Genomic DNA, 13,138 nt, shown 5'->3' on the forward strand with positions numbered 1-13,138 from the left:
TTCAAGAATACCTTTCTGTTGCTTTGTTTTTATTTCCTGCTGGATATACGCATCTATATGCCTAAAAAAAAATATTTCTTTGATAGACGACTGAGCACAACTTCTGTATGTGATAGGCTGAACATGTCACCACATAAGGTTTTTTCGTCCCCCGCCCTTTCCACGCCGAGAAGAAAACGCGCTTCCGCTGGACAACTCTCCCGCTGTTCTGCGCGACTTTGCATTGAAGCCATCTGGGGTAAGAAGGGGGCTATCTGGAGAAAAATAAAAATTAATAGGCTAGATGGTGAGAGAGAGAGAGAGGGGGGTACATGACAGTATTTTTAAGACCTTCTTTTTGAAGTACATTAGTTAACATTAAGAGAACATTCTAGCTTCTGTTAGACACATTACACGAGATGTTTTATTTAATATTGTTATCTGTGGGAAGTGATAAAAGATATATGCTTCTCGACTGACAGTAAATCGCACCAGCATTTTCATACAGCAGCACAATGAGCCCAGTGGAACAAATTTGGGTCAGCAGCTAGAACATATCCTGCAGGAGGCACGCAGTGTGTAGTGAACTGCACATAATTTCCTTATTTGCCAGTAACTATATATACCGCCACATAACAATCGGTATGTGTGTACATATGCTGTATGAATGCTTATGGTCTAGCTTGCATGCAATATTATATATATATAGATATACCTATATCAGTCCTCGATTTGCTTGACAACTTCCTTCATCCCCATATATATATATATATATATATATATATATATATATATATATATATATATGCCTATATATAGGATGCGAGAACATTTAACGTACTTGGCCGCTTACTTGGCCGCGTACTCTTGAGAAAGATCGGTCTCCGATCGAAACGTCGAGTCTAATAAAATGTTTCTTTAAATGAAGCGTACCCTTCGCTCTATTATGCCTATATATATATATATATATATATATATATATATATATATATATATATATATATATATATACATATAGCATTTAAAGGAGCGAACAGTCTCAGAGTGCAAGGCAAATTTTTTTATTATTATTCATACTGTTGACATTTACAGGAATGTTGTGTGTTGATTACTGGAATAAAGAGCATTAAATGCAAAGCGGAAGGAAAAACAACGCGCCGCTAGTGGGAGTCGAACCCACGACCTCCGAATGTCGCGTTCAGTGCTCTTCCAACTAAGCTACATCGACGGCTGTCCTCCCCTCCGCTTGCTTGGGTATATGTTCACTAACCAGATATATATATATATATATATATATATATATATATATATATATATATCCGGTTAGGATATGCACATGACTGCACTGCAGGCTGCAACGCCCCTGTAAACTTCACAGCTGCCTTTTGGACAAGTCTGAAGTCACCTGAAAAGAAACATAGAACAAAAACAGAAAACCACAAACACAAACAGGCAAAGGAATGAAAGAAAAATGAATGAAGAAGCTGCTATAAATGGCAAAGGCCACACATTTACACGAGCGCACCACAGTGAGAGCTCTGATGCAAAGCCAGTACATAAATTGTCACTGGCTGGTCTGGGCCTGGACCAAACAGACCGCTATGAGAGGGCCCGCTGAACCAGATGCAGACCAGAACCTGGCAGCGGCAGCAGAACAGTAGCACAGTTAGGCATTCAAGAGATTTTCACCCAGCATACAAATGGTCAACACATGTCGCGTCCTAGCGCTGTGCTACCACTGCAAGCCAAAAATTGCTTGAATTCCTAAATGCAGCACACGGACCAGTTGCGGGAAGCCACTCACAATGCAGTGCGAGCTGTGGTGCCATGCCAGTACATGAAAAGTCACCAGCTGGCCTGGGCCTGGATCAAACGGACCGCTATGAGAGGGCCCGCTGAACCAGATGCAGACCAGAACCTGGCAGCGGCAGCAGAACAGCAGCACTGTTAGGCATTCAAGAGATTTTCACCCAGAATACAAATGGTCAACACATGCCGCGTCCTAGCCAAGAGCCCGCTCTGAATTCCTTCCCCAGTTCACAGCTGTTGAAGAGCCCAGCATCCCCACGAGAACCGCATTCCCCAATGTCTACTTTAATGAATCGATATCTGGCATCACACACAGCAAGTAGAACTGTGCTGAAGCCACCCATGTAGTTGTGGAACATTGTTCTAGAGTTAGCAGGCGCCTCTATCTTAATGTGCTTCCCATCAATTGCCCCAATACAATTTGGAAAATTACAAAGGTCTTCAAATTCAAAAGCTATTCGTCTCTAGTCAGCTGTGGTTGGCTCTGGGAGATACAAGGGCTGAAGAACTTGCCGCAAGGCAATGCATGTTTGCCTCACAATACGGCCTGCTATAGAGTCGGAGATCCTGTACGACTTTGCTATAATCCTCAACGTGGAACCGTGTGCCAGGTACCTGCAAAAATAGAAAACCCAGTGAGTAGGACCAATGCAAAGCACTATTTGTACATGGAACAAACTTTTAGGCACAGATGTCATTCAGTGAAGCAGTTTATAATTTGGTTTACGTGTTTAACGTTGCAAAGTGAACCAAGGTTATGAGGGATGCTGTTAGGTTAGGAGGGTCTGAAAATTTTGACTACCTGGGGCTCGTTAAAGTGCGCTAACATTGCAATGTACACAGGCACCTTGCTTTTTGCCTCAATTGAAAAGTAGGCACCACAGCCTGGATCAAATACAAATCCTTGAGTTCAGGAGTAAGTGTCCATCACCGAGCTGATATGGTGGTGAGATACTAGTTCATATTGTTGAAAAGCATGAAATGCAAGCACAGGGTCAAACAGGCAATACATAGGCATGGAACCACTCTTTGATTAAGAATGAAGTACTTGGTACAAGCACGAAGAATTTTGGAATTATTATTCTCTTAGTCAGCAGATCACTACATCTGCAACCAATCATTAGCTGTAATAAAAGAATCGGCGTAGTCGGCGTCTTACTACACCTGCCCCCTTTGCTTCATATCTCAGAGCTGATCTGATGTCATAAAAGTCCTTGAGGGCAAGGAGCAGTAGTCGAAGAACGAGACTATGCAAGGCTTGGCAGTGGTATTTTTCTTTCGTATAGGTTGTGCCTACTTTGAACACAAAGTGCAGTGCCACTGGCATTCACACCACTAATGTTTCTGTTAACTAAACAAGGGAACATGCAAACAAATCTCGGAACACACTTGCTGCAATGCCTGAAGTCAGAGGCACTTTGGCAATGATTTTCCTCAGTACCGAGCCAGGCCACTGAGCTCTTGTTCACTTGTACTGTTTGGTTTCGGTTTGTAGGGTTTAAACGTTCCAAAATGACTCAGATTATAGAAGTAAAAAGATTATGACATGTATTGTAGCTTTCAGTTCTTCACTGAATGCTTGGTTGATGCAAATACTAACATTATCTCACCCATCCATAAGCTTGAGAATGTGAGCTAGGCCCAGTATATGTGATATGCTCTGCCAATATTAACACGAGAAATGGAATCATGTGCCTTGTAAAAAGCCAGCAAAATGTATACAGCTTTACACTTGGTAAATATAAAAGTGCAGATTCTCACTATATGGTTGGGCATCTAAATATCTGATCAACGAGGATCCAAAGGAAATTAATGTATGGACATTTGAGTGTGAAACCTTATAAAAGGAAGTAACGTAAATGTGCTGGATGCATGCAAGTCCCCAACAGAGGACTCAAAATCTATAAATATTAGTTTTCCACCACCTTAAATTGAAATAACAGTATCAAGACCTGTTGCTCCCTTACGACAACGCAAATTTGCAATGCACTGTCATTAGATATTTTATTATCGGTCTGTTTTTTAGACTTACACAGTCCCTTTACATGCTATGTAAATATATGGTCTTTTGTTTTCCTTGTATTGTGTCTACATATTCGATGTTGGATGAGCCATGCATAAAAAATTGCAGTATGTTTGCAAAACAAGTCATCAATAGACCCTGACATTCAAGGCATGCAATTAAGCTATGGAGATGTAATTTACTTAGGATCATCACACCTAAATCAAAATTCAAGCAAGTCTACATGTTTTCTTTGCAGCTGGGAGCCCTTTGTGTCAATAGGCCATGGTCAACATTCTGCTAGAAGTATGCTTAAATATTAGTTCAGCATGATATGGTGGCCTGAAATTTTTATACCTTTTTTTAGCCTAAGACAATAAGATAAATCAGGGGAGCTGACTACTTTTCTGTGTTTGCTGATTACTATAATTGCTGCAGCATTATTCTGCTGTGAAATTTTGTCAGCGTTCAGCATTTCCGCTTCAGCAGCTTTGGAACCGCTTGACTAGAAAATACTGACAGCAAGCTAAACAGTGAAGCAAATATTCACAATATTCTAACGTATTTTCACATTTCTACTTAGCACTGGTCGATGGATGTCTTGCATTGTTTGTAAAATAAGGTATGTGCAATCAAGAAACAAACTGGGAGATCTCACGAAAAGCACATGGTGTACTAGGCATGGCAATACTTGACAATATAGAATTGACCACAAATGTAAAGGAATGCTTACAGCCACAATAAAAAGTTAGTATAATCCAAAATGACATTATTGCCTTCTTGACTGAGCAGATGCTGAAATGCTGAAAGGATGATTACATGCAGGAGCTAACCATAACCACTTAAAAAGCTTACTAGTACAGCTGTGACTATGCACACAAGTAGAACAAGAAAGCCCATGAGGTGCTGTGCACTGTGAATTACAAGTAAACAATACATTTTTTTTCATACATGCGCTACAATAACTAAAGAGCTTAAAATGTGGATGCACCTTAAACAGATGACAGCATTGCATACACCTGCACATGGTATATGCTACTTACACGTCACTGGATTGTAAAAAAAAAACAAAAAAAAAAAAACACACACACACGCTTACCTTAATGTGAATGCCAGCTTCTCCCCAGCTGACAAACTGACCACTGAGGCTTTGAGTGGCTCAATCAGAGGTCTAACTAACTCTAGGAGACTGTCAAACCTGCACAATAACAACAGCATAATGAAACACTTGTCTATTGAATAAAATGAGTTAGACAACCCCACGTTTCCTGTACGCAAAAAAGCACGGCAGATGCATGTATGCTGAGTAGCAAGGGCGATATGCTACAGCGGCCACGGGTAAAATTAAAATTAGTTCATGCTTTTTACTGACTGAGAAATTCATGAACGTGATGTTGGCCGTACTCCTTCATATCGGGTGAGCCTAGGTAATTACCGCGAAGCTGAGGCAAAAAAAACACACACACAAAAAAAAATAACAGAACCAACTAGGCAAGAAATTGATGTCCATACTTTATTTTTTTCATTGACGAGCACTTCCGCGCCTTTGGCGTGCTTCGTTGAAAGGCTTCGTTGAGGTTAATAATGCACAAATGTAACCGCGTTTGCATTCCCAGTCTCCTCTATGCTCTGACGGATGAAAACGCACTTCCCATCTCATGCATCCCTGACGCGAGCACACTACCTGCTCCGGCGTACTGCGCTCAAGAAATTCACGAAATACAGCCAAGGATGATATGAACATGTATGTACTACTTACCTTTCCACAGACATGCGGAAGTACTGGAAGAAGTCTGTGCCGTCTCCGCTCCTCATGTCCCGCACCAACGTAAAATACTCGCCGAGTCGACGCCGACCTCTCAAAAGACGTTTTGTAGGCTTACGCCTTTTACGTTGCTGCTGGTGGATTACGTCGGCGGCGATGAACTGACCAACTAAAGACCAATAGACATCACTACTGGCGGCCATGTAGGTAGTAGGGCGCTCTGCTGAACTGCTACTCATGTGGTAGCTGACGAGAGCCATCGACCACACCAAAAGCCTCGACAAAAACCACGCCATGGCGATTCCGACACAGCCGAGATGCAGCGCGCTAGAAAGGAAGACGCGAAAGAGCTCCGCGGTGGTCACGCAGCAGTTAGAGAATGATGGTATTGGACAGAAGGCGACGCCCGAACGCGCCAATCGGGACGCTGGGACCGTCCGGCTGACCGGCAGTCAGCAAAACGATCGTACAACACCCTTTCCGCACCCCGTCCGCTTGAGGCAGAAAACGTCCGGGCCGCATGCGTGCGGAGCGGGTCAAAAAAGCAACCGTACAGCGGCCATTAGTCCCTTGTGGGGAACTTGAAAGCGCTTGCATTAGCTAGTGGGCTCTAGGTTAAAATACGCCCAGCCCAATTGGGTGCCCGCACACAAAAAATACGCGGCAGGTCCCACATTTGTCTTGGAGGGTATATCAACTAGAGCTTCCGTATGTTCCTCACATTTCTTAAGAATGGTTGCTGACACTACTTAAATTCGGGCTCTTGTCGCAAGAATTAGCACTAGCGCAAATAGGGCTGCCGAATTAATGTCGATGTGGGTCCTATATTGGCCGTAGCGGGGCTGAACACACCGGCGTTTCCTCACACTATCGTGCAAGTATTCTTTCTATCCTTTATTTGTGTTAAACGTTGCCCTAAATTTCTATTGTAGGTGATTTGTATAACATTGCTGGCATTTTTATTGTGTTATAAATATTACATTTCACTCATGCAAATTGCGCTAAAATACTGAAACATACTGACTGCTAACTGTTGCTCCTTATGTGGTTGTCGTGGACAATCTGCAGCTCTCAGCACAATATTAGTGTTAAGAACAGACATATCCACAGCCTGATCAAGATGGACATGAAGTCATTTGGGCTAGATTAATGTCATGAATTATAGTGAAATTTAATATTGTGGCTTTTTCGAACGGGTAGGCGTATATAAAATATATGCTTAATTATGTCCGTAAATATTCATTGTAAGAACTTGGACTGGGATTTCCCATTAATTATCTGCACAGGAGCCCTATGAGAATAATGTGAGCAAGCCCAGGTGCGGCTTGTGCTATAGTACACACATAGGTCTTATGTCATTATCTGAGGGCCTGACCTACTAGGGCTTCCCATCAATTATCTGCGTCGGATCCCTATAAGAATAATGTGGGTAAGCTGAAGAGCGGCTTGCGCAATAGAACCCTCATCGGTTCTGCGTTATTATCTGAGGGGCTGACCAAAATAAAAATAAATGTTCATCCAGAGCGACTGCTCGAATCTGTCTAAAGTAGGACCATCGGAGGGAGTTTACGGGATGTGCACTTTTGGCACTGCGGGAAAAATGGGCTGCCTGCATCGGTTCCAAGTTCATCGGGGCTTTGACGTTAGCTCCCTTAAGGCCTACGTCAGGCCCCTTTCAGCACCCACATTGAGCCCACCGGGGCTTTCCTGCATTGCCTACATCGGATCCACCAGGGCCCCCCTTGATAGCTCACTTGATTGACAGACTGACTTTCTCACCTCCTCTCCGCTTCTACCCTCGCTCTTTATTCCCCCATTCTCCTTCCGCTTCTGGTTAACATCAATGCCTTCCGCCCTCCTTTTCTCCTTCTCCTCTCCTTGTGCTACCTGGGTTAGCAACCCCATTCTTCTTGGCATTTATCCTGCTATTTGCTACCAAAGAAATATCCGCATATAAACGCAGCCACCAAGAGGCGTGCAGTCGAGCTGTCCTCTAAACGACGCGAGTCTAGCACGAGAATGCATTTACTTGTTTTGTGAACTCGCTAAAGTTCCCATATGATAGGGTGTGTGCGATTCAGAAATGGCTTACGTATGCCTAGAAAGGTAAGCAGGCAATACCTACAGCAGCAAGCACTCTATAATGAGATCAGAATTTTAGTTTGGTAAAAGCGCTACTCAGTTGGATGTCTCTATGCCTTGTATGTAGGTAATGGCGAGGCTTAAAATATCAAACTTCGATATTTGAACCTGTACACATTTCTCGGAATTCTCAGATAACAAACCAGTTTGTAGCCGCCGTATCTTTTTGTCACATTTTTGTCAGTTTTGAAGTACGGTACTAAGTCCAGATCTCTACGGATACCTTGTCATCTATGCATGGATGTCATGGAATTTCATTTTCTATGCCAGTGAGTTTTGAATCACTAGGCGGAGCCTTCTAGAATGACATGAGACCATCAATAACATTTGTGCTACTTTTCTACCCTTAGGGCGTCTACATCAGAACCATTTCTGTACCGATACAACGACCATGTGCAACGCGACAGGAATTTCTTCCCATTATTACTCGAATTATTTGCGCACAGACGCCAGGATTTTTCGCTGATCAAGATGTCCCGTCATTACTGCACCATCTTGAGATCAACCTTCTTTAAATGTTTAATTCCACACAATATATTTATATCTACCTCAAAGACACTTCTGTCTACAGCCACTAAGTTTTTATACTTATTTAGGACATTTGCTTTTCCTGCAATGGCTCTGACCGTGGTGCTGATCTGAGGGTAAATAATAACCATGACGCGATACTTTCGAAACGCATGGTAAAAATACTCATTGCTTTCTTCCTCTGCCTCTTGATTCCGCAGGAATGTGCTGGGCGGTCGTCATTCGGCGTCTGAGCGTTCCGCGGTGGGTGCGAAACGGCACAGAGACGCCCGTGGTGTTGGACTGTGAGTACGTGTACAACGAGAACGACCTCAAGCTGGTGGTGAAGTGGTTCTTCAACGACGGGCCTGAGCCCGTCTACCAGTGGATTCCCGAAATGAGGATCCGCGAGGCATTCGGTGTACTGCGGGGACGCTTGGACGACGCATTCACCGTGAACTCTCGTGATGTGTATTCGCAGTACCGTGCCATTCGAATCGTAGAACCTACCTGGGAGCTGAGCGGAAAGTACACATGCGTTGTGGCGTCGCTGGCTGGCCAGGACTCTCGGCACAAAGATATGACCGTCTTCGGTGAGCAGCCTCCACCACCTTTGATTCTACGTCCAGTCATCTCCCTCGTGGAGGAAAAGCCGGCTAGATATTTCTTAATGTGCTACCGTGGATACACACCACTCAATGAAAAAAAAAATATCAAGCGCCATGGGAACATGCGCTAAGAACGGAAATTTACTTCATCGCTTCATTTTTTTACCCGCTCACACTTCCGCTGTTTTTTCGACCGGTCGTCTAGAAGCTAAGGCATGCAGCCGATCCATTTCTAGAGGTTAGTGATACATGAAAAGTGCTGGTGACAATTATATTCGACCATTAAGGGCTTGGCACGATAGCTTTAATCTGATAAGCTATAACACTGCCCTGCTACAGGTCGTGGGCGACCACCTGATATATGAATCATCGAGTCGTATAAACGTGCCTGCGTGACCTAGGATTAGCTTGCTTAACTAGGCACCCTAAAATACTGGAGGTTTGACCCTCATTCCACCTTCCCCGTTCAAATGAGTGGCTTAAGTTGGAAACTACTCCCAACATTATGGTATCAGGCAATCTCGTTGTGCCGCAAACCATCGAAGAATCAGAGCTGGGCCACGTCAGCTGCCAGCTGCCAAGTGAAGCGCCTTGCTCGCAATGCCCACCGACGCTGGCCGAGACGCTTCCATCGACGCCGACGTTGGAGTTTCTGCGTAGCTTGCCCTTTAGCGCTCTAGCATTAAAATTCATTGGTGGAACGCAAGACGCAAACTAGGACTCCTGATACATTCTAGAAGACTCACCTGATTCAGCCGTGGCAGTACCAAATTGTGATTTGCAAATCTTGAAAAGAACACCTATCTACCATAGGATTCGAAGCGTTTAATGTGCTAAAGAAATGAAAATATTTGGGGAAGGCAACTATCGCAGATCGCGATCATGAGAGCAAAGTAACTGAGAGATTAAGAACAAGGTGGTGTGCGTTCGGCAGGTGCTCTGATATCATCAATGGCAGTTGGCATTTGAGAAATTAGTAATACCGGCTTCTTACTGGTTCGCCATTTGAAAGAAGCTTACGCATTTACCTATAGGGAGCTGAATAGCCCCCTAAACGTTTTTTTATGTGGATTTTGATGTATAAATTTCTTTTAACAGGCTATTCACCAGACGATGGCTGTGTCACTGTAAAAGCCCCTCTCTCCCCTATACGCATTTGTCTATATGGAGCTGAATAGCCCCCTCAACTTGCTGTATAGGGATATTTGTGTATGAAGGTCTTATAATGGTTAGTTCACCTGACGAGGACTGTGCCACTGTAAAAGCCATATGTGATCATCTGAAGACAAAATCATTTGAAATCTTAAGTGCGGTCCCTATTTTATACACCGATCTCCTTGGTCACTGGCTATTATTAACCATTATTTTCCAAAGCTGCGGTTGTAGCTCTGCTATCATTATTATTACCGTTATTTGTATATTTCTTTGTTTCGGACACCTCCAGTGCCCTTAGGTAAATTAGTGTAGGGGGGTGCAATGAAATAATATGATAGCATAGATGGCAATACAGAGTGGGTTGTAAATCGACGTCTGAAAAATGCACACGTGCTTAGCACGATTTTTGCATCTGCACTTGCATCTGCACCACAAAACAGATATTACGAATTGATATATAGCATTACAATATGCTAGGTGTTATACCATTTCACTACCAGTGTTTACCTTTGGCATTCTATTCTCCACCTTGCAGTGCCTGCGAAGTCATTCTCCTTCAACTACAGCAGTTCGATGGCTCCCTGTGAACAGCAGGCGGCGGATTCATCCGTGAGCCTTTTGTGCATGGCGCAGGGAACTTACCCCAAGCCGGACCTAAAGTTGTTCCTCATAAAGGGAAGCAGACGGAAGGCTGCTAGTGAAGCCGCGCTTCGGACGTTCACGCGTGCGACTGAAGATGGCCTCTTCGACGTGGCCCTGCATGCTGATGTGGCCGACAGCCGGTTGTCCTCTTTGGCGGACCTCTTCGAGTGTGTCCTGGAGATTCCGCACAGCAACTACGCTATGACGCGCAGGATGAATGTCGCTCACGGTCAGTGTGCATTCTGGAAAGCGATCTAGATACCAAATTACTTTTGCGTCTCTGCAACAACAATAGGACACATATAAAAGATACATACGCTTTAGTTCGAGTTTCACCGGCGCAAATACAAGTGATTTACATGTAATTAGCTAAAATTAGATAAATAAGTTTTCATTTCTAATTCAAAGGGCAAAATATACTTCTAAATTGAAGGCCATCAATGTGAAACATGAGCTTCATGTTGAAATTGTGGTAATGTTCGGTTTAATTTCTCGAGCATCAAAAATACGCAAATCAAAGCATGCAGGGTGCTTGTATTTTTGACACCGCATAGTATTAAAATGGTACAAATCGTAATTCTTGACATCATTCACAGATGCCGTCTATGCATCGGAAAATGTTGAACAAGACAATACAATTCTGGCGACATTAACCAGTGAAGCGACATAACTTTATAAGCGTGCCGTGCTGAAAATCCGGCACAGTGAGTTGCTTGCATTTGGCGTTTCTAACTACACTTGCGGTTAAGCAAATTTAAAACGGGGCTCATTTTTAATCTTGCCGGCCTTCAATTTCTCTTTCTTTCGCGTTGAAATCAAAAGTAAGATGTTGAAGGTTTTTAATCGGATATTTAAACTTCCGATCAATAAATTCTATATTGCACATACCGTTTGCCGGAGCAAACCGTAAAAACGTAACTCTCATATTTTTCAAAACACAAGTTTATAAACTAAACATATTGGCCCTGTATGCAACTGTGCGAATAATAGTGAGCTGTTAGACGTGACAAATCAGCGCAGTATCTGTGCATTCAGTGCCTATATCTGCGCAGTGGTTTTGAAGTACAGTGCCTGAAAGAAGTTTACACATTGCCTTAACTCTGAAGAGAAAAACACATAGAAAGGAATGTTCCGCTAATTTTGCCTTCAATGGCTTTCGTTTTTTTTTAAGTTTAAGAGCCTCTTATTGTTCATTCCTTTTTTATCAGAGAGCATTAGTTTAAGGATTGTATAAAATCGTCTTGCAATAATTGTTGTTTTATTTCTCCCGACAGAGCTTACGTGGGGAGCCTATGGTGAGTATTAACAGGGGAAGAGTACCTTGCTCCAGAAGGCTAACTCGCAGGGTCCATGAACAAAATAGGACCTTCTTTCCACATCTGATTTGCTTGCAGCTCGCGTACGTCTTCAATTTTCTATCTAGAGTTCTCTGAAGAAGTTTCCAGGCAAAGAAGACCATATTACACTGCAGTGAGAATACAAGAATAAAATCTCCCTACAGTTTTCACAACTAAAACGTCGACTTCGTTAAAACCGCAAAAGTTTGCACTTTTACTTATTTGGTAAAAGCGCATGCTCTACTGACAGAACGGTAGATTTGAAGTTTTTCAAAGTGTTCTCTTTTCTCTCCTTCTTCAGCTATAGGTTCCTTTGGGTGCGCAATGCAGATAAACTGCAATTATCTTAACGCATAGTACATTCTGTAATGTGGACACACTTTCTGATAAAGCATCCAGGGTGGTACCAAAAAAAAAAAAACATTAAGGGCCTTGTGGAACTGCAAATTTGCATTTTTCAGCCGGCAGCCTAATGTTGATATGAAACTTGTGGCATGCGCTACGGGCTGGAAATAAAATAGTTTAGAGCCGCGTACCTAATGGCAAGTAGCTGAACTACTGCTGATGACGCCACAGCGCAGTAAGTGGTAACATGCGCCATCAAGGTAAAAAACACAAAAGCAGAGACACATAAAACGAAGTGTGATGGCCTTCCTTTTCTGCGAAAGTTTTGCTAAGAGTTTACTAATTCCACTCGAATAAGTATTGTTTAGGGCAATAGTTGTTTCCTATCATTTCTGTGCGCTCATCGTTGTCGGTATTTTGAAAGCGATTTGCACTTGAAATTTATTGACGCATCACACAAATGAAGCCTACACAACCATGTAAAGAAACACCACGTGTTGCACAATCACCTCAAAGCGTGCCCAAATTCATATTTTTTACCACCCCGAACCAAATTCTTAAAGAAGGCATATATATTTCCATTGAAACGCGATAGGCGCCTCAGTGGCGCATTAGACACCTAATGCTTTCAGACACCTAATGCTAAGGTTTCACATTTTAACCGCAGTAAATAAATGTCCAAATGCAGCGGAAAATAAGCAAAAACATTCGCACCTCTCGCAAAGTTTGCCCCTAAAAAGAGCACTTCGACAATAGTACAATTGGAGTCCCTAATCATCCAAACGACGGCCAACATGCTGAGCAAGGATCAAGGCTCACTTCATCATTTCTAGGCGAAACGATTGCA

At 43.0% G+C, this 13,138-nt stretch overlaps 1 protein-coding gene across 1 annotated transcript in view; it reads left to right on the forward strand.

Annotated features, from left to right (window-relative positions):
- LOC146186709 (uncharacterized) overlaps positions 1 to 11,915 on the forward strand; it is a 50,519-nt gene extending 38,604 nt beyond the window's left edge. Inside the window, exons 2-4 of the mRNA XM_084608094.1 lie at positions 8,426 to 8,797; positions 10,503 to 10,838; positions 11,884 to 11,915. Of these exons, the coding sequence (XP_084464220.1) occupies positions 8,426 to 8,797; positions 10,503 to 10,838; positions 11,884 to 11,915 (740 nt within the window). The remainder of the gene's footprint in view (positions 1 to 8,425; positions 8,798 to 10,502; positions 10,839 to 11,883) is intronic.
- Positions 11,916 to 13,138: the final 1,223 nt, after the last annotated feature.

The sequence above is a fragment of the Amblyomma maculatum genome, chromosome 6, assembly GCF_055883805.1.
Source record: "Amblyomma maculatum isolate TAMU_Amacu chromosome 6, ASM5588380v1, whole genome shotgun sequence".
NCBI classification, from domain to species: Eukaryota; Metazoa; Arthropoda; class Arachnida; order Ixodida; family Ixodidae; genus Amblyomma; species Amblyomma maculatum.